Genomic DNA, 22,789 nt, shown 5'->3' on the forward strand with positions numbered 1-22,789 from the left:
ATGATAAACTCAACATGGTCCAACAAGAGGTTAAATACCTGGAACTCTCATCGGTCACTTAAAGCAGAACCTTTTGGAGGAGAGGTTAAATGTCTTCAAAAACCAAAGAATACATCCTGATGCTGATTAAGATTTTAGAATTACCATGACATGGATGACATTGTAAACAAACGTGTCTCAGCCTTTCTTAATGGCTTTATCCAGATGTTTGCCTCTGTCCTACTTTTTTTTTCTTTCTTTTTTTTCTTTTTTAGGTGGTCGTTCAGACTAAGACAGCATGAGAGTTACGGAGCAGTAATCTCGTCCACCTTACACTAGATTAACAGAGATTACCAAACCCAGAGGTGGGTCTGAGATACCAGACTAATCACTCCTCCGCAAGCTCAATCCCTCCCGAAGAAGTGAAGCAGCAGGTTGAAGAACCACGTGTGCTGTGAGGCTGGAAACGATTAGTTGCAAAATCCGCAGGATAAGATTTATAAATCTGTCTCCATCTGAAACGGAGGAAGGGTCATCGAAAGAGAGACTGATATGAAAAGTGACTGATGATGGCGACGTGAAACATGGGCTAAATCCGATGAACCAAACATCTTGGCTTGCTTGCATCCCGAAGAAACAAAGATCTCAAATTGAAATCTTTTAACCTGCTTTGCTTGTCTTTGTGTAAGTGACACTGAGCTGGAGTCCCTCGTGCAACCTTTGGCCTGCACATCTGTCTCCATGTTCGCTATCATTAGAAGTGATTAAAGCCCAGTTATTCATCTTTCTCTTCTCTGCTTCGCTTTGAACTTCGCTTATCGCCTGTTCTCCTTCTTCAAACCCCACCCTCCATCTCTCCACATCTTCCTCTCTGACCTTTGTTCTACTTCTCAAATATCCCTAATCTCTTGCTTTTCTCTTTTTTCTTCCATCATCCATGAATCAATCTCAATCAGCGATTCATCTGACTTATTCCATGTTTGTTATTGGGGTGTGATAGAAAACCCCTCGCTCCTCTGAACCTCATCCTGATTGGTCACCAGTCTGTCAGACTGTTTCCACAACTTTTTGGACAAAACTCAACCTCAAAGTAAAGCTGAAGGACATCCATCAATACTCATCCCCCCCTGCCTAAATTCTCATTCGGCTTTCACCAAATCAAAACGCAAAGATGTTGGAGAACATGTCCAGGAGTAACCGAACCCTCTTGTCCCTGGGCCTCACCTCTTTAGCCCTCACCCTCTCTGTCTGGGCCTTCTGCACCTCCTACTGGTGTGAAGGGACACACAAGGTGGTGAAGCCGGTCTGCATGTCAGCAGTTAAGATGAAAAACTGTGGGAAGAACAACAGCCAGCCATACACCACAGGTGAGGGTGGCCAATGCTGTCAACACAAATCTTCAGCTTAAAGAGAAAAACTTTGCTGCACAGAATATCTTGTGGGAAAATCTCAACTATTTAGCACAGATATTTGCACAATTTTACTTTAAGATCTGTGTCACTGACTTGTTACATGTGAGAACTGTCTGTTTACTTTAATAGGGAAACTAATATCAAGTAATGCGATGCAATGCAGTGTGTTACGAGGCGATATGATATGATGCCATGTGATACTATATGATGTGATCTGGTGGAGTATGACGTGATACATTACAATACTACATGAAACAATACAATACAAAATGAAATGATAAACACAGGTGAGGTATCAGATATGCTTCTGGTCTTAACCCATCACTAAAACACATATATGAACATTAACAGAATTGACTCTTTACATTATTTTTTCATGAGATAATTATTTCAGTCAAAGATGTGAGATAAATGTCCTACTTTTATACCATAGAGCAAATCTGACACTAGATGCAGATCTGTTAATAAGCTGTAATATTATTTTGGCTGTTTAAGGTCCTCACTAAGAAAATAAATAAATAAAAAAAGACTATGGTAGAAAATTTATGGATCAGCATTTGTGCTGTTTTTGTGCCACAATAGATGCATAAACAGCCAAAATATTGTTGTTTTTTTTATCTCAGATTAAGCCACTCTGCAATTATTTGTTGACTTTGTTAAGAGTAAAAGTATCAGTCCTGATAAAAGTGGTATAAATGCACAAATCTAAATTATATAGATAAATAAACAATGAAATAAAGTGCTAAAAAAATCGGGAGATTGATTGTAATAAGCTATTGTAGAAGTTGTTTAACCACCATAGCTTTTAGATTTTCACGTGTTCTTCAACAACTATTAGGATTTTTCTTCTGTTTTAGAAGAGTCACAATATTAGACTAAATACTTGAAAATTCACAAGTCTTTGTGAAAAAAAAAAAAATAAATAAAATAAAAAAACAGTCCATCTTATGGGTTAAATTAGAGTAAAAAGGGGATGCCTAGACCTAAGTCAAATATTTTTTATTGTAAATGTCAATATAATTTAAGGCCAAAATTGTTATTTTTCCTTGTTTTTACACCACATATTTTTAGTCTTTCCATGAAACAGGAAGTTGTTTTTTGTATTTGACAAATTTCAACCAGTCCCAGCATCAGCATAACTGAAATGAATTGTGAGTTATATTCAAGCAGCAGAATGGTGAATAATAAGTGTATATTCTCGAATGCCAAACATAGGATGCAGAAGTACCGTAATCTGATAAGAGTCCAGGCCTGAACACATCTACATGCCCTGCTATAAATCCCCTCAACATCATTCATGAAAGTGTAAGGGGTCAGTCAGTGGTGCTTAAAACTTTAACGTCTATACATTTTTCATGATAGATTTACATAATCCCAGCTTTGTTCTAATCTCAGCGCTTTATGTCTGCAGCTGCATTTTATCTGGATTCAGGGTGCTGCCTTTCGCTCAGTGTTAAGCCTGTTTGTTTCCCTTGTAGTAAATTAATAAATCAAAGATTACTTAAAGAACGTTGTTTAAAGGCTGTGAACCAGATCAGACTTATTTCAGGTATTGTTTTAGGGTTTCTTTGCCCACTTTTCTCATTTTCATTCAACTCTGCTTTTTTAATTTCTTCTCTAAATAGCTTAAAAGTAATCCAGCCATAACAGAAATGGTCCCCTTAAACTAATAAGTGATTCAGCCCAATTATCTCGTTTGGTTCCCTCTTTTACTTCCTACCATTTGACCCATTTTTCTTTGTCCAGAGGCCCCCACTCCAGACCCCAACAACCCAACCTCCAACGTGACGCTGTCTCCGCAGCAGAAGGAAGAACTGGCCCAGATAAGGAAGAGGCAGCTGGCCAACGCCGTCCAGTACATCTGGGAGACGGGCGAGGACAAGTACATGCTGAGATACTTCCACACCGGCTTCTGGCTCTCCTGTGAGAAACACAACGAAGGTTGGTGGCTGAGGGAGCAGATGGTCCACAAGAAAATTGAACTGAACTGAGCTGAATAATACTTTATTAATCTCCAGAGGGGGGTTACATCATGCCAGTAGAAATTCTTAGAAAATATCTGTTGTTAACTAAAAGAAAAGATAGATAGATAGATAGATAGATAGATAGATAGATAGATAGATAGATAGATAGATAGATAGATAGATAGATAGATAGATAGATAGATAGATAGATAGATAGATAGATAGATAGATAGATAGATAGATAGATAGATAGATAGACATTCTTTCATGAAAATATTGCCAGGGCTTAAGGAGTTAATCGACAAAAATATATAATGTCTATATGACATGTGCTAATTATAATTTTAAAATTTAATTTTTATCTTTCAGAGTCAAATTACTTTTTTTATATTTTGCATTTTACATTTACTTAAAAAAAAAAACTGTTTATTCTGCGTCATGTTTGGCACAACACATCTTTACCCCCTTCAATGTAAACTTTTCAGTGCATAAGGATTTGCAGCATAATCCAGTTATAGTACTGCTTATAGCATTGGTTGCATCAAGAATAAATTAGAGTTGACACAGATGGAAATTTCTCATTTTATGGTGCTGAGTTATTATCAAACACAGAGAGCGTGAAGGCAAGAGAGGCTCTATAAACATGACTGCCCGACTGTGTTTGTGTCCATCACAATACTGTCGTCTTCCACTTCCTGTTCAATTTCTAATTTGACTCCTTTCACTACATTTTATTGTTTTCCAATCGTCAAAGACTTTGTCAGGATTTGAAAACACCATGGTTAGGCAGTTAAACACACCATAAAATACTTTTTATGCGAAGGTGCCAGCTGCGCTCAAAAGAGCCTGAAAGGGCTCCTGACCAGGCAGGGAGCGAAAACAGGTTGGGCCTAAATCCTTCATCCTTTTCATGAATGTTTAACCATCATTTCAAGTTTTTTCTTATGTTTTTTACTTGTAAATTGAGGCCAAACAGCCCACCTTTTACATATTTACTAAACTGAAGCGTATGTTTGCTACAGTCCTTGTGAAGCTTGATATCCATCTTTAATTCTGCTTCTCTGAGAGCACAGTGCAGTGCATTATAAATCAAACGTAATATAAGAGATAGAAGAAAATTTAGGGGGGAAAAAAATCCCACACAATTTTATAATGAATCATGGGAATCCCTGCACAGAGTGATCAAAAACCAAAAGCAATCAGTGGCTTGTATCAGTCCAGTTAAAGACTGTGGCCGTGGTTGGCCGATAGGCAGCTGTTCAAAACACATTTTCAGTCCCAAGTTTGATCTTAAATTCATCCCCTCATGGGAAGATGAGTTAAAGGGGTCAAAGCCGGTCTCAGTCATATTTCCAGGATTTATATTCGATACAAACTTCCTAGAATTTAGAGATTACAGCACATGTGCTGATTGTTCATGTTGCCTGAGGAAGCTGATGACTCGAGATGTTTCTATCGGATTGATCTTATTTTCAGGTGACGATCAGGAAGAAAAGTGTCGCAGCTTCATTGAATTGACACCAGGAGAGACGCAAGGTTGGTGCTGTATCAGTTCCTCTCGTCACAAACAAAAACTAAATGTAGAAAATTCAACTTATATTCCAGCAAATATCTCCACATTCAAAGACAGTTAAGTTCAAATTCAAGTGCTTTTTATTTTTTCTTTCCTGATCTGCGCTCCAGGCGTGCTGTGGCTGTCTGTCATCAGTGAGTTCATGTACATCGGTCTCTTGGCGATGGGTTTCCTGCTGATGTGTGTGGAAGCGATGTGCCTCTGTGCCAAGAGGGAAATGAGCTCCCTGAAGATCAACGCCTTCGCCGCCATGTGCACTGTCCTGTCAGGTGAGGAAAGACAATGCAAGTTTTTACAAAATGTTGCTCTTTAAAGATGCACTACAGAACTTTTGAAGATTTTCTCCCCCTATCGATGATTAATTCAGCATCCATATTGCATCCTACCTGTATTCTGAACGCTCTCCAGTCTTAGCTCTTGCTCTGGCCCTTTCTCTCTCTTTTTTCCCCTCCCTTTCTGAATCAACCACACTCAGAACGGCCAGTGTGATGATGTCTGCTTGATGGCCTGTGATGCATTGTATAAAGCTGGATTTATACTTGCGTCTGCTTACGGTATTACGGTAGGGCTGGCTAGCTGACGCTGGTGAAGTGTGCTCTGGCACTTGAGCATATTGTTATAGCGCCTTGTTGCAGTTTCTCTTCCAACTCTGAAAGTGGCAGTAGGGCTGATATCGGCTGGTAAACATCAAACCATAACTTCAGTTCCAGCAGGCATTTCCTATTTTAGAACAACAATGGCGGCCGGCATGGTGCAGTGTTTTCACAAGCTCATGGAAGCAAATGAAGAAATAAGTACAAATGGCTTGTTGTTTTTTAAAAAGGCCAAAAATTCAGCAAGAAGCCCCAAAATCCGAAAAACATATAATCACAATCACAAGGGAGTACTTCCACCTGACAGTGCTTGGTAGCAGAGGTGCACATCAAGCTGCGGACCTGTGCAGTGACTCGCATTACGCAGATGCCATGCGAGTATAAATCTAGCTTGATGTGAAACTCAGTTGCAATGTTACATGGTGTTCTGGGAAAAAATGTTGTGAAGTGCGATTTCTCAGCTTTGGGATGCTTCTGGGTAGCAACGGCTCCAGAAATGTACATAAAAAATGTCATTGTGCCATCAAACAAGTCAGGAATGCAAAGTTTTAAGGTTGGAAAGTTACGTAGTGTGTCTTTAAAGTGGACATCTTTTAGTTTTCTCTGTGATATGTTGTTTTCGGTGAATAAAAAGTTCTCCAAAGCAACAAAGTCTCATGTACAGCAGAGGAAGTTATTTTCTCCCCAAAACTATCCTCTGAAGGGCAATCTAAGTCCTCCAACAGAACCAATCATCATTTGTAAATAACCCTAAATATACCTCATTATTCTGTTCTGTAAAGTACCTTTTCTCCAAATGAAGGAAATGGCCTTTGTTAAGTCTTTTCAAATCATACCAGATGTCGGACAAGTCTATCACTTAACAAAGTCTGCATCATTCGCAGGGAGGGGTGCAGCTGTGGCTATGCAACAGCTAATGCAACAACAAGACTAAAACACATTTCCTGGTTGGGATGAGACAAAAACTTTACAGTCAAATTACAACATGTTATGACAAAAATTGGTTTAAGGTTGTTGCATCACTGGGTTAGGGTTAGGGCTAAAATATATTTGTTTTACAACAAAACTATTAATGTCATGGATGCCATTTTTTATCCTTCACATGCAGTTTCTTTCATGAACATTAAAAGTGACGAATCCTTTCTTATCATTTAGAGTTTATTCTTTGGAGATTTTCAAAATATTGACTGGCCGTTTTGCAGGTAATCCTCATCCGCATTGAATGACAACATGCATAAAAATAACTGTTTTGTTTAGACCAGTATCATTCAAAGAATAGGTATAATAAGTACATTTGTATTAAACTGGCAGAGCTTACTGCTTACTTTAGGATGTTGCTTTATATATAGAGTATCCACATGGCATCACAGAATTTGCAACCCATAAATAGTAAAATCCTGAACCATGTACAATCTTTTCTAACCCTAATGATTCAGTAATGTTGTATAAGTCTTGAAGGTAAAACTGCAATGTTTTGCTTGGTGGACCGGAGTAACCACATGAGCTCCTCAAGCTCTAAATAGTTATATAGTTTTAAATATTGTGGAGTCTTTGCCTTATAATCAAAATAGGTTGATTTCTTTTACTTTCCTCTGCCAGGCATGATGGGGATGGTGGCACACATGATGTACACCACAGTGTTTCAAATGACTGTGAGCATTGGGCCTAAAGACTGGAGGCCACAGTCCTGGGACTACGGATGGTCTTTTGCGTAAGTCGGATTCTGTAAATCCAAAGCAACTGTCCTGTGTGAACTCGAATGTCCCTAACCTCTGTTCATTATACTTTTTATTAAACTAAATTATTTTGTTTAACTTTATTTAGTTTTACTCATTCTTATTTATGTATTTATCTTATTAAACTTATTGTTTATCTCTATTTATTAATTGGTATTAATTAATGTAATATTTAATTGTATTTTCCTTTATTCCAATAATTTTTTTTTTCATGTTTTTTTTTCCTACATTTACTCTGTTTTTATATAATTGTAAATAAATTCAGACATTAAGTGGTGTAAACTTGGGATGCATCAACATTTAAAGTAGCTGATATAAATAAAAAAAATTAATAACAATAAAATAAATAGCTGTTAATAGATTCTGTGAAAGGACAAACTGTAAATATTTTATAAAAAAAAAGAAAAGAGTATTTGGGCTGAAGTTGATTTAAGTATTACTCGTCACAACTTACTTTTATTAATTTAATTGTAGAATCAAGTTAAATGAATTGATTCCATTTGTAACAAGATATTAAAATAAGTTAATCCAAGATCATTTATCAGATTAGTTCAACTCAACAGTCAAACCTACTCAAATACTTTAGTACCAGTTTTATAAATACTACTGGGAAATTCACATTCAGGATAAACTGAAACTTTTGTAATTGCTACCCTATAAACTGAGTTATGTGCTTCACAGCCGGTGTCGTTTACATTTAGACAATGTTGTCTAAGGTTTTGTTCTGAGGGCTGGGAGATAGCTGCTGTACGCAAACATGCTCATCAGCTTTCTGCACCATCTGTGTCTTTACTTGCTGCAGCGCGATGCAGCCAAACACTCGATACTGGAGGTCACCGCTAGGGGCAGTATGCAGCACACGACTCTGGAACAGTGAAAAGACCATCTGCTGGTCACGTTATATTTCCTGTACACTTTTTTGGTAATTCTCAGCATCAGCCATGGAAACGCTTCCAAACTGATGCCAACTGTAAAGGCAGGAGTCACTGTACAGCTGGGAAGAAACATCATAAACAAGCCGGTAGTTGCGGACAAGGTCCAAGAGACATGCTTGAACACTATCTGCACTTGTGTTTACCTCTGACCTTGTGTTCATACTCTTGTTCACACTCTTGTCTAGTGTTCAAGTCAGTGTTGCAACACGACACGTTACCTCGCATCAACATGAGCGGCCTTCATGTTTACCGAATACTAGGAACGTATGGCAGCCATGATACGTACGCAGGCGCATTGCTAACAGCAAGTATATCCCAGCGCTAAGTGCGAACGGTTCAGAGAGAGACAACCACCACCTGAAACTAGTGTTTGTGTTATTCTGGCAGCAGAAATAAAACTGTTGACAATCATCTATTGTTGATGTTTTGTCTCAACACTTTTTGCTGCTGTAAATGTAAAAGCATAGAATTAAAATACTCTATTTCCATGCTACATTATTCTGTTTCATTTCTTCTTTATTAAAGTAGATAAAACCTTCATTGAGTTTAGAAATTTCTTTTTTTGGCCAAGAAAGCATCACAACCACATGTTTGTGATATACCACAAAACAAACACACATTGAAAAACAGTCACATTGACCAAGGGAGTTTTCCAGATTCTTCACGCCATTATACTCAACTTAAACTCCCAGAGATCAGTTTTCTTAATTTCAAATCATTTTGTAAATTATTCCAAGTGAAAGCAGCAGCATATTTAAAAGACGTTTTCCCCAACTTCTGTTCTCACTCTCAGTACCACCATTTATAGACCAGATTGAGCACGAAGGCCATATTGAGTCTGGTGCATTGACTGTGTATAAAAGATGGACAGAGCCTCCGTGACATCACCCGTAGGTTTCTGAAGAGCTGAACTGAATCTCATTGGGTGGTTCCCATCATTGCCATCTTGGCAGCGTCACGCGTGTGTCATTCCCGGAAAATTAAAAAATGGGCAAAGAGGTCGAGCTGAGAGAGGGACTGTAAAGGTGGGGATGAATGATTGACACCCATCAAACTCTGAGCTGCCTGTAGCTAATGGCTAACCGAGCTAACCCGGAGCTAACGGTTGCTAATCAGCTAAAGGAGGTAGGTAGGCTAAAATGATAGAACACTGGCCGAGGTTGCCACTTGTTCTGGTGTCTTGACATGCAGGCAGAGAGATATAAAGGAACTAGGCCAAGGCTAGTTTTATATATTGTTAGCCTCATAGTATAAATGCTTAAGTCATATTTTAAGACTTTGTAGGCAATGATGCACAGTAAATCAACAATATTAGGATTGTTTCACTCAATTCCTCCCCCCCTCCCTCTCTTTCCTTTTAGCCTGGCATGGCTTTCATTCAGTTGTTGCATGGCAGCCGCTGTGGCAACGCTCAACTCCTACACCAAAACCATCATTGAGATGAAGCACCGAGCCAGGATGAGGTTGGAAGAGGCCCGAGCTATCACCAGTGCCCCCTCCTACGAGGAGGTTGTCCAAGCTGGAGGAGGAGGGCTTTACTCAGTCAGCCAGCTGATTCAGCTCGGCCAGCATGGGGCTCTCATGGATCCACTGTGGCCTAGAGGAGTAGGACCAGCCGTTGGACCTCTGACATGCAGTGCTGGGGGAGCGCTGATGGTTGGAGGAGGAGGAATTGGAGTGGGCGGCATGGGAATGGGAGGAGTTGGAGTGGGAGGAATGGCTGCCGTGGCAGGAGTGGGAGGAATGGGAGTTGGAGGAAATGGACCTGGAATGGGAATGGAAGGAGTTGGTGGAGCAATGGGAGGACATGGAATGGGGGCAGGAGGGATGGTTGACCCACATGGCATGGTAGTGGTAGAGGGATGTGGCACTGAAGGATGTGAAGAGTGTGAACGGGAGATGGATGAGATTGATTACGCTCTGCAGGAGGAAGGAGAGGATTCACTCTGTTAAGACTTTTCGCTCTAAAATCACAAGACTTGCACAAACCTTCAAAGATCTTCATTAGTTGTTGTAAATATGAGCCAAAAATGAAAACATTTAAACTCTTTTCAGGAATGCAGAAGTTAGTGGTATCATTTGGTTTCATGAAAGAAATAAGCTAAACCAGGTAAATGAACTAAATTATTTATTAGATCAAGAATAACAACTGAAATATTGTATAATGTACCTTGTAAGCTGTCTTTGGAAATGAGGGAAAAAGGCAGAAGCGAAGTCAAAGAATGAGAAACTGGAGATCTTCCACCATTTTCCAAGCTCAGATATCTCAAGTTTCCCCGTGGTCAGTGAACGCAGCATTAGATAAAGCAGCTGAAGAGTCTCCTTGTTTGTCAGAAGCAAGTGAACTAAAGAAAAAAACTCATTTTAAAAGGTTCATGTACATAAAGAATGTATCAAAGATTATTGTCAGAGCTCGGATGTTTGGACTCAGAAATACTCAGGTTCCCAGGGATAGGTATAAGATCTTTATTGTACAGAGATGAATAATGAGATTGTGCAATCCGGTTTTTTCTCCGCTCAGGGGTCTGTGAACACACAATGTAGAAGTTAGGAGGCAGGCAGCTGAGGAGAACTCTGAGAGGGATTGAGAGTTCACGTACCAGCAGTGGGAATTCAACGGGCGCAGGGTGTGGAATCCAGGGGTTGGAGAAGGTCCGCCAGGGGGAAGACTGCGGAAGGAAAGCTGCTGAACAGAGGAGAGGTAATGGAGGGATACAGGTTGCTGCAGAAGCACCTGAATGAAAGGACCGCAGAGGCAGGGTGTGAATGGTCCGATTGGGGGCAGATATATCAGTCCGTGATCCGAAATCCAATCCTGTTAGACAAGCCAGGGGTCAGAAAGCCAAGTGATCCAATATAACAACCAAAGCAGAGTACCAGACAGGGAGCAGGCAGAATCAGAGTCCAGGTCCAAAGTCAGATCAGCGTCAGGCGGGCAGGCAGGCAGGATAATTCAGGCGGGATACGTGCAGGGAAGAACCAAGACGATCTGGCACTGGAGGAATGTTGCAGAGCTGTATAAATAGGGCTTGGGACAGGTGAAGCGCATCAGCCCTAATCAAGAGCTGGTGGAGCTGAGGCGTTCAGGGCGGCTGGAAAAACTGAGCCACATACCACAGATCATGACAATTATACTTTATTTCACTCAGCAGAATAAATGTTATTTTAACCAGCCTGCATTTTGTTTACTCTGTGACCTTGCAGTGGATAACAGAGCAGCCAAGCTTCCCATGTGAGTTTGGACAAAGAAAGAAATTGATGGACAATTAATAAAAAATAAAAATAAAAATCTTAGAGAATTTTCAACCAATTTTCAAATAGTTTGGTTTGGTAAAAAAAAAAAGAAAAAAAGTCAAGTATACGGTATTCTCATAACAAAAATACTGAAACTAATGCAAAGACACAAAGATAAGAACTAACAGCTCCAGTAGGTCAGTGGCTGTCACAAGACCCTGAAGACATCACTTGCTATACTAGCATGCACCGAGTGTGTGAGGAGAAAAGAGAGGACGTCTTGAGGTTGATGTCAGACTTATCATCCAGTGACCAGCAATCAATGCAAGACCATTCGTTGCTGCAGGTGAAGAAACGGTGACTGAAAGACATTTTGAAGCCGACATGATTGAAAAGTAAACATAACAGTAGCTTGAGCTTGGTTTAAAGGTGAGTATGCTGTGTGCTGCATGCTTTTTAATTTCTGATGAGTGAGTTGCTGAAAAGGATTATCTTCTTTGTGAAAAGATAGCTTTTCACCTTTTATTTTTCAGCCAGCTGCAGAGTGGTCATTAGCTCTGTCGTTTCATTGCAAGAAGATTCTCTGTGTTCTGCAGGTTGTAGATATTTCCCTTCTGCAACACACCTGATTCAAATTAAATGGTTCTCCAACAGCTTATCAACAAGCTCCACACAAGCCTATTAAACACCCAGTGATTTGAGTCAGGTGTATAGCAGCAGGGAAACATGTAAAACCTGCAGAACACAAGCCAAGAGGTGTTAGTGATACCAGGTATAGACAATCGATAGATGGACTTTTCAATCTATGGATATTTTTCCTATGTCATTAAAACCATGCATTTTCACCATTCACTTTTCAGCCAAATCATAATGTTGACTGGACTTCGGGCAAAGTCGTCTTTCAACGTCTTTTCAGCAGAATTGTGCTGAATGGAAAAAGTCTTTTGTAACAGCTTCCTAAGAAAAGTTACAAATAAATAGGAATGTGTGCAGTTATGATATTGTTGAGATAGGAAACTAAACGTGGTGCAGATTTTAAAGCATTGATCTGTTTGATTCTGAGTTTGCATGCCTTTGCCAGTAAAAGTATCTGTATTAGGAGTTTTGCTATTTGCACTGATGACATTTTTAAAAATGTTAAAACTAGGTAAGAAAACATAAGTTTTAGACACACTTTGGTAAATGAACTAAAAATAAACTCAATTTATCTTCTGTGCATGTACAGGAGCATCATTGGGAGCTTTTCACTCGTTTCCACTCACCTCTATTTGCACCTGCTTGTTCTTTACCAACTGGTTCTTCTTCTTCTTCTTCTTCTTCTTCTTCTTCTTCTTCTTCTGCTGCTGCTGCTAATTCATTCAACAAATGAGACATGAAAGTTTATCACAGCCCATCTAGTACTAGAAAGTGGTTTTTCTCAGCTGCTGAGTAAATGTGTCACATAGATGTTTTGTTTTTCCATTTTGCTGATATATGCAGGTGAATTTTGGATATTTAAACAGGAAGAGATTATTTGAGTTTTATTCTTAAAGATGAGAATGTTTATCTGACTAATTTTGGATTGTTTAACATCAGTTCTATCCCAGCCAAGGCAACTTATTTAATTTTTTTATTTATCTAAAGTTTAATTATATGTTTGACTAGAGTTTTAGTCAAGAGATACTTCTAAAACAGCTGTATGTGACTTCCAGCAGGATTTATTGGTGGTCATCCCGTGACATGCCTGCAGCATTTGGTCAAAAACCAGTCATCAGCCCCAGTTGTACTCACCTCTACATTGATTATTTGGGAACCCAAGACTGCCACAGTACATCTGGTAATAAGTACATCTAGGAATAAAAGAAAAAGTGAGGATCAAAGAGGACAGCAGTAGATAGATTTGGATGTTTAGACAGATGTTTTCAGATGCTGGACAGAAGATTATGTCAGTAATCTCCCCAGTCATGGGAATGAGACAGAGAGAGGGGGATTGACATAATACAGGCAGTGAGGCAGAGATAAAGCGACTGTGAGGTCACCGCTCAGTGCAGTGTGTGAACAGTAATTAAAAATGTAATTTAAGACCTTAGATGATACAGAAGTTATACAACAGTCACCATATGGAGAATGAAGGGCTTTATTATCAGTCATAAGTAGGTAAATGTTTGTTTTTAAATGGCAGTCTCTAAATTTGTTTATTTCACTTTCATTTATTTTTCTTTATATTTTGAGTATTATAGAGGATGCAATTTGCTATTAATTAACTTATGTGGTAAGTTACTTAGTAATATTCTGCAATGTAATAAAACAATTCGGTGTTTGTAAGTACTTCTAAGATATTTTAGTCCAGTATAACTTAGTTTAAGTATTGATTAGGTTTGTAACCCTGCAAAATAAAATCTACATCAGAAAGGGATGGCATGAAAAATATTTTATGCCAATTAATGGCATAAAATGTAAATGTAAAAGGATGATTTGTATATTCATTTTCACTTTTATATATCAGGTTTTGTCTAATCAACTAAATGTCATTTGTTAATTTACATACTTTTTTTCATAACAGGCAACACACCAACATGACTTTGGATCAGTGAATTTAGGCCTGCAAATCTGATACTATTTCAGTATTTAATTGCAATTATCCATCTATTATCTATACCACTTTGTCGGTTAAGGGTAGTGGGGAAGCTGGAGTCTATCTCAGCAATTAGGCGAGAGGCAGGGACAGGCCAGCACAGAGAAACAAACAACCATTCAAGCTCACTCCTAGGGAGAATTTAGAGAGACCAATAAACCTAACAGGCATGTCTTTGGACTGTGGGAGGAAGCTGGAGTACCCAGATAGAACCCATGCATACATGGGAAGAACATGCAAACTCCACACAGAAAGACCAACGTTCATACCCCCACACTAAGGTTTAAACTAGTGATCTTCTTGCTGTGAGGCCGCGGTGCTAACCACCATAGGATCAGTCAGAGATCACACTCTGAATAAACAATGAAAAACCAGAAGGCTCAGTTTTATTACAATTCCTTTTGTTTTATTTAATGAATTTACTATAAAGGAAAATCCAGGACCAACACTCCTCGCAATATTCATCACCTAAATATAACATCAACATGCAACACATGGATGAAGTACAGATTCTAAAACACAAAAATAGACAAATATGATGAAAACCATATTGCATATTTTTCAAGGGTTAAAGAGGGAACATCTCTAACAGTTAAACTTAAACTACTGCACATGACCAAGTCATATAAAAACACACGTCCATCGTTCTTGTTTTATATCAACCAAATTTTGAACATTTTAGAAATAAATGAATGTGTTTTTAAATTTTCAGTATCCATGAAGGAAATCACATCAGAAAGTCACATTTTATTTAACTGACATGTATTTTTGTGTGCTTTGTAGCAGATAAACAGTAGTAAATGTGTAGTTCATGTAAAGCTTTGAACATATTTTACAGCTGCCATGGCAACTGTAATTACAGGTAGTTAGGAGGCAGTCAATTTCTACATTTTAGTTTCATCCATTTATTTTGATGCACTAAAAATGATGCACACACACATGCACAGGTAAAAGTGTTATAAAACTAAGCAGGAGATTATGTATCATTAATGTGGGGCAATGAGGCATTATATTTACACCTTCTGTATGTTCAGATCCTGCCAGGTGTCACTGCATTAACACAATGAAGGGTTATATGCAAAGGACTGGAGGGGAGGGAAATGAATTAGTCTCATCGGGCTGTTATGTTAAAGGTTCGTACTGAATCAAACGAAGAGCTTCTTCATTGCTCAATAGTCCCTTGACGAACTCTCCCTCTGTGACTCGGTCTGGGTGGAGAGAAAATATGCATGTTAAAATATGTTTGCAACAGTAAATGATTTCCAACAATTACAGGCTATTAACCAACAACATAATGCTATCAAATCAGGCAAAGGTTCTGTTATGAGAGAGGTGGATGTTTGCAACTGCTTTAACTAGGTTGTCGAGTCATTTAAACAGAAAAGAGAACATACATTCCCTTTTATTTCTAATGTTCTACAGATCAGGACATAAAAAATCATTTTGTTCCTGTCTGATCTTTAAATACAGAAAATACAACCTCAGATGAACAACACAACACCAGAATATTCTGAACAGTAACTGATTCAGAGTGCAGAATCAGTGTGTGAAAAAAAAGTTCATCCCATCATCTTTGAGCTTGTAGAACCACCCTCTTAAAAATTAAATGTTTTCCTGCAATGTTGCTTTGGTTCTGCACAGCACAGCATTTCTCAAGGACCGGACTTGTGCACCTCTGTTGTAGATGTCTCCATATTTAACACACCTGAGTGAAATGAACAGAACTTGACGAGCAGTTCAATCAATCTGAATCAGGTGAGCTGGAGTTGGAGCACATACGTTTAGCCATGCTTCGAAAGATTGACTCACATTTAACTGTACAGTAATTTCCATACATGGAAGAATTCAACTGAAAAACAGCCTGTAGAAAGTGTATGTTTTTGTTTTTGTAATATCTATTTGTTCTGAATTCCATTATTTCTATTTTATGAGTTCTGTAATAGATTTTGTTTGGTTAATTTTGGTCTTCTATCTCATTTGCTTTTAATTATACACTTCTTATCTCAGTCAGTCATGCTTGCTGCTCTCCCCTCACACCTGGATTCAGTTTGCCAATCACTGCCCCTGCCCTTTGCTCCTCATTAGTTCCCTCTCTCTCTTTTTTGTAAGGTCTGACCTGACAAAGAACAAACAATATGCCCTTGTTGTGTTTGTCTTTTGTATGCTCATTGTCTCTTTGGTTGTCTTGGTCACTTTATCTGAACTTATCTGAACACAATAGCATCTTTTATTTGATTCATATGTTAATTTATTTGCACCTGCATTTGGCTCCTTCACTCCTTAAGGCACCACATTCAGATTACATGACATATTTGGTTTTCTCCAAACATGACACTGTGCATTATGGCCAAACTCCACTTTAGTCTCATTGGTCTGAAGGACACTGTTCCAGAAATCCTGTATTTTGTTCAGATGCAGCTTTACAAACCTAAGCTGTGCTTCCATATTCTTTTTAGAGAGGAGGCTTTTTCCTACTAACAAGCTATACCTGTTCAGTCTTTTTTAAGTTGTCTTGTCCTGAACTTCTACATTAAACAGGCTAAACGAGGGCCGTAGACTCTGAGATGTAGCTCTGGAGGTTTTTAAGGGGTTTTTTGTTTTGTTGTAGTAACTCTGAGCATTGCGCAGTCTGACCTCATGGCGAACTTACTGTGAAGATTTGCAAGTGTCTTGGATGTTTTCCACTTGTGAATAATCTTTTAATCTCAATGCTCCAGGGCAGCAAACTGCCAAAATTTCTACTTCAGAGGTGTTCACACTTCCTGGTGATCAATTTATTGAGTATTAGCCAGACATAATTAAGCAAACTTAAAAAAAATACTTTATTGTCACTTTCATAAATGTTACGTATAGTACAAAACAGGTAACATACAATCATTTAAACATCAGATAAAATTTTATGGGGGTTTGATTTTATTCGGGTCTAATGTGTTTGTTTTTCTCACCATTGTCGCCCTTATCAAACGCTTTCCAGAGTTTCTCCGCCCTCTTCTCAGGTGTGTTTTCATCCTCAGGCAGATCCTCCACATCATCTTTGGGAATCAGCTTGAAAATTGCCTGTTAGAACAAAATAGATTGACAGATACTTTAGTTTAACACAGAAAACTTTTATTCATGCTTCACTTTTTAAAATGGATAACTGCAACATTTTATCTGGGCCATTGCGTACATTAGTTTTTACTTATTTCAGGTATAATGGCTTAAATGAATATGAAACATACCACAGTGACTTATTTTGATGGATGCATATATAGGGAAGTGGAACCTTTGCCCCTTTTAATCTTTTAATGTCACGTCTATAAACTGATTATCAACCTCATGACAAAAACAGCAACATGTTGCTGCTGAGGATTAACCCACCGGCTCTTTGTTCTGTGATTATATGAACTCTAATCTTTTAAATGGAAGTCTGGTTGCTATAAATACACCAATCAGTCGATCACAACATTAAAACCACTGACATGTCAGGTAACACTGCTCATCCTTTTACAGTGGAATTTTCCGTTGGGAAAATCTGCATCGAGACCAGTCCCCAAACCTGAAAAGTATAGCTTTTTAAGTCTTTATTATCTTAATTCCTTTTATTTTATTTTTGTTTTAATGAGCTTATCAGAAATTGTAGAGAGAAAAAATTTTACTGGTTCAAGACACGAAAAGAAAAAAATTGATCAACCATTTAGGTTTTGTTTTTTTAAAAAGATTGAAGACTTCATGTCTGTTCACATCATATTTCGTGGTTTTGCTCATACAGCACAATATAAAGAAGTGAAGAGATTTATTCATCACCATGTTTCACTAAGCAAAACATTTTGTTATTTCATTGTTTCACCAAATTCCAAGCATCCCGGAACCATGTTTCATATAAATATATTTGTGAGGTTTTTCTTCAAGCTGGAAAGAAACCTTCTGCAACACAGTTATAAGGTGATTAATCCAGACCATGTACGATTAACGGAGCCAATAAGGTACGATAAGTATTAAACAGGGATTTTGACTGAAAGCTGTCACCTCAGTGTCCCTATCTGTTGTCAAAGTTCAACCGGAAACAAATCCCTTAAAGATCATTCAAAGATCTCCCTGGTGCCCCTAAACTCTCAAAGGTCTGTAAAATTTGGTCTGAAAGTAGCTTTAAATGGCTCTGTTAATAACAGCAGGGGATTCAATTTTCAGTTCTTAATCTATCATGTTTGACTGTTTCCTGCACAGGTTGCTACCCAGCACATATCAACCTCCCATCTTCTTCCTTTTTTAAAATGCTGGAACACCCATCCGTTCGTTATTTTAATATATTGGCTTTAAAGTTGACACAGCAATCATGGCCCATTTCCAACCTGTTTCTCCCTCTGTTTCTGCTACCGGACTCTTTCTGACTAGAGAAATCCATCAGTTTTCCCAAGTCTGCATTCAAACTGAGTACAAGGATGAAGGTGGGATGAGAAGGATATCTGCAATCCGTACACAGATTTGTTGACCATTTACATGGATTAGCCATCTTTTTTAAGAGTAGAAGGAAGATTAACGCTAATACACTCTTACTATCATACATCATGTGACAACTGTTAAGATAATTAACTGTACTGTGACCTTTAAGTATCACCTCAGCTCAGTCTGACCCAATACCAGCTGTGTGATGCAGTGTATAAAAAGGTTCGCAGTCAGATTGATGCAGAATCTTGAAGAACTTAAACTGGTTTTAGAGTCACAGCAATGAAGCCAATATCATACTTTAAAGCTGCTAAAAAGTTGGAGGCTCATAGCAAATTCACGTCTATACAAATGTATAGAAGTATGATATTGTGTATCTTAGTTTACATCCACTAATCACTTTCACAACAAAAAAAACTCAAAACATTCAACTGTTTTTTTAGTCTCTAAACAATATTTATATATATATAAATGAGTATCCCTTTCGCCAAACTTACTGTACAGATTTCTTTGACCTCCGACTTGGTGATGTATCCATTCTTGTCCACGTCAAACAGTGAGAAAGCCCATTCCAGTTTCCTGGTGGTCTTCCCCGTTGATGTCATGTGGAGGGCAATGATGTACTCCTTAAAGTCCAGTGTGCCATCATCATTGGTGTCGAAGGAGCGGAAGACATGTTGGGCATATGTATTGGCCTCACTGTCAGGGAAGAACTTGGTGTAGATAGTCTGAAACTCTTCTTTGGAGATGCGGCCTGTTGGACACTGCTTCTTAAAGTTTTCGTACCAATGATAAATCTCAGTCTCTGAGAACTTGGTGCTGAGCTTCAGGTCCTCGAGGATCTCCTTGGAAACAGAGGAGCTCTTACTGTTACCCATTATTGAAGATATATGTTCGCTCTTGAGGTATAACAAGTTGAGGATTTGTGGCCCTTGGCTCTTCTGTGGCACTTACAATGTGCTTTTACTTTAAGGAGTTACCTCCTCGTTAAGTGGCAAACAGTAACTGTTCCTGAGATATGGCTGTGATACTCCTCCTGATCCTGGTCCTATCCTGCAATTCAGCCCACAGACGCAAATGCTGTGAAAAGAGCAGAAGCCATTTGGTAAGCCAATCAACCGCAAGTAAAACCAGCAAGAAGTGTCAAAGGTCATAATCCTAGGTTTATCTTGTTTATCTGGGAGTGAGGTGCTGTACGTCAGACAGTTTTGGCATCTCTGTAAATCTTGGCTATTTTCAGACCAAGCTAACTTGAGATTGGCACAGGAGAGGAAGAAGAGACATAATTCCTGACTGATTAGTGCAGAAGGTTGTTATAATAAAATACTAGTTGATTTTTGTTGCTTGCTTGTATTCATATAATCTGACATACAGCTGTCTTCCCAATGCTTGTGCAACTGGGACTAGTCTGGGAATAAATACTTTTAAGAAAGGAAGAATTTTCTCTCTTAATGATGAATCTCACACATCAGTGTGATACTTTTGCAAAAACATTACCTTATAAAAGACACAATTAGAGCCTTGTAGTTGTGTTCCAACAAAAAAAATAGAAGATAATACCTAAGTTTTACACTAATGCGCCAGCTTCTTGCATATTAACCAAGTGAATTATTGTGAATCAACCCCTGACAGATTCTTACAGAATACATCAAAATAAACTAAATAAAAAAAGTCAAATAATGTGAAAAAAGAAGAAAAGCATATCAGAACATGTCCAGCATCATAGCAAGCAGGATGATGGTCTGGTTTCTGTGTTGTGTCAGATTTTATGGATATAAGGTTTCTCTTAATAATTAAGTATTATTCTTTATTTTTAAATTAGTCTATTATAGAATTAATTAATTACTTTATTAATTATTAGACCTGACAAGGGTGGTGGGGGCAAAAGAAAGAAGCGAGTAAACAGAAGAGAAAAAGACCGTGAAGAGAAGACGAAGGTAGCAACAGCATCAGCTGTTCAATCTAAACAGACAAAAACCAGACAAACCAGCTGCTACAATTTAAGGAAACAGAAAAAACATCTGCAATATCTATAAGAAAAACAAAGCTGACAATCATCAGGAGCACCTATGAAAATACAGACAAGCTGAAAAAGTAATGAATCATAACAAAATCAGCAACACAAATTAACTGTGGCTGCTGGTGATTTAAACCACATGACACCACAGTGACTGTATCTGTATGCAGGTTGGGGCAAAAAATCCGGCATGATCAGTGATCAGTAATCGTGCAAATGTGACTGGGCCAGTGCAAAGAGGCAGACCAGGGGACCACCAGGACCCGGGAGATCAGCAGACACCTCAGAGTAAAAGTCCCAGCTTTTTGTTTGTTTTTTCCTTTCTGTTTTGCATTTTATTGTTTTCCTCAAAATCAATTTTAAAAAACTGAATCCAAAGCAAAAACCAAAATTGTGTCTATTTCTGAATATGAACCCTCATTTTGTCATGCAAATGAAGTATTAATGAAGTTCCTTCTAGTGTCTCTTTTAGATTTGCATTTTGTCAGGCAATATCTTTTTTGATTTATTACAAACACTGCCCAATAATTTCAGGGGCTGACCCATAAAATTAATTTAAAGTATGTTCATCCCCTTTAAGACAAATACTGCCTAAAATCTTAAAAGCTTATTATTACCCTAGATAAAAAAAAAATACAACGATAAATGATAAATATATATATATAAATTCCTACTTAATAAAACAAACAAAATTGCAGTAACATCAATATAAAAAAGCTTATAATGATTCAATTTTCATCTTAATGACAAGACAAGGTTCTTGGTAAACTGAAGAAGTGATTGATATCATCGGGAGTCGATATTAAATAAATGTGAGTCTAAAGTAAATCATCCAACAACTAAAAGTGATGCTTGGATCCTACCTGTGTGACCGGCAGAAGAGCTCAGGGGGAAAAGTGATGATCTGTCTGTGAGCAGCAGAGGAAATCTGCCTCCTCCTGCTGAGATCCAGTGATTTAGTTAAACTGAATCCCCCCCAGAGGCGGAGCCACTGCAGCATCCATGTGAACCCCAGCTCTGAGATAAGAGGTTAATAAAATTGCTGACAATCATATCTTTCCATGAAAGACGTTACATGTAAGGGAAATAAAGGTTTTCAACAAGCATATTTGGTATGTTTTATTGTTTTTGATCAAAGAGTTGAGAAACAATCATTTAAAAGTTGTCCTGGCCTTCATTGTGGTCAGTTCAGGCAAAAACAGATCTGATAATTGAAGTTGATGTAGAATAAAAATGTTAATTTTCCATATTTTTGGACATATGAAATAAATCACACATGGCAACAAAAATTATACTTTGTGAACTAAGATGCTCCTCTTGACTGTATTAACCCTCTAAAGCCTGACCCATGAAAAAATGGTAAGAAAAGTCCATTTTTTTTATATGAGGTCTTGATTTGGCCCTTTAACAAAATATGCCTAATAAATAATCATTTTTTCAAGGGGATATCTACCATTTGTTACCATGTGATGGTTTAAAAATATTATAATGTGGTTTTCTGCTTCTGGGTATCTATTAGGGGACAGAAGACAAGTATCAGATTGTGTTCAACAGGATTTTGAGCAAAGTTTATACCATAAATTGAAGCAAAATGTCTCAGAAACTGTATGTGACAAACATGTCAGGTGGAGCTCTTATGGGTTAGTGTTCATTTGAAATGTGCTGCTTGTCTTCGTGTTCATTGAAAAGACCTAAAATTAAAAAATTAGAAACATGTTACAAAGTAAGACATAAACGAGGTAATAGATTTCATAAATATAAAATTACAAGACTGCTTTAGAAAACTATTATTATTGGTAATAACACTGATTATTTTGTTTATTTATTCTTTTACAGTTTGAGGTATTTTGGGATGGCTCTTACAAATCAGCTTGTAAGAAAAAGAAAAATAAACCTGATCAAATGAGGTGACTCAGTAAAAGCTCATTGTTTTCCAAGATCTAGGGTGTTGGGTCAGGCCAGGACTCAGCCGCTTAAATCCAACAAGTGCTGGTGGGAGGAGGACATCCCTGCCGCTGTCAGCATGAGATTAAAATGTGCTTAACTGGGTGTTTACTGCTGAATGCACCAAATGCTTTGCTGTGACTGAGCATCTATACAGAAATAGACTCACACTTTTAGGTGTGAAAGCTAGTGGGAATAAAGCCGATATTGGTGCCAAGCAGTCATGAGACATTTCATTTCCTAAAACCAGAATCTAAACCAAGACAAATGAAACAGTGAGTCATTCTTTCAGTTTTCCCAGATCCAGTCAGCTCAGAATCTGTGTTATTCAATCTCGCTGCTAGAAACAAGGGACCAGCAGCC

At 38.1% G+C, this 22,789-nt stretch overlaps 2 protein-coding genes across 2 annotated transcripts; one reads left to right on the plus strand and one right to left on the minus strand.

Annotated features, from left to right (window-relative positions):
- The first annotated feature begins 1,150 nt into the window (after positions 1-1,150).
- Positions 1,151-10,519, plus strand: LOC121657241 (germ cell-specific gene 1-like protein). Its single transcript, XM_042012651.1, has 7 exons — positions 1,151-1,346; positions 3,138-3,332; positions 4,832-4,891; positions 5,039-5,197; positions 7,121-7,232; positions 9,554-9,828; positions 10,015-10,519. Exons 1-7 carry the CDS (start codon positions 1,151-1,153, stop codon positions 10,143-10,145), a joined length of 1,128 nt encoding a protein of 375 aa, XP_041868585.1. The 3' UTR covers positions 10,146-10,519.
- A 4,204-nt stretch (positions 10,520-14,723) lies between these two features.
- LOC121656641 (recoverin-like) lies at positions 14,724-21,428 on the minus strand. Its single transcript, XM_042011745.1, has 4 exons — positions 21,346-21,428; positions 18,963-19,545; positions 16,986-17,097; positions 14,724-15,248 (listed from the first exon to the last, which is right to left on the minus strand). The coding sequence occupies exons 2-4, from the start codon at positions 19,341-19,343 to the stop codon at positions 15,163-15,165; spliced, it is 579 nt and encodes a 192-aa protein (XP_041867679.1). The 5' UTR covers positions 19,344-19,545; positions 21,346-21,428; the 3' UTR covers positions 14,724-15,162.
- Positions 21,429-22,789: the final 1,361 nt, after the last annotated feature.

Source organism: Melanotaenia boesemani, chromosome 17 (assembly GCF_017639745.1).
Source record: "Melanotaenia boesemani isolate fMelBoe1 chromosome 17, fMelBoe1.pri, whole genome shotgun sequence".
NCBI classification, from domain to species: Eukaryota; Metazoa; Chordata; class Actinopteri; order Atheriniformes; family Melanotaeniidae; genus Melanotaenia; species Melanotaenia boesemani.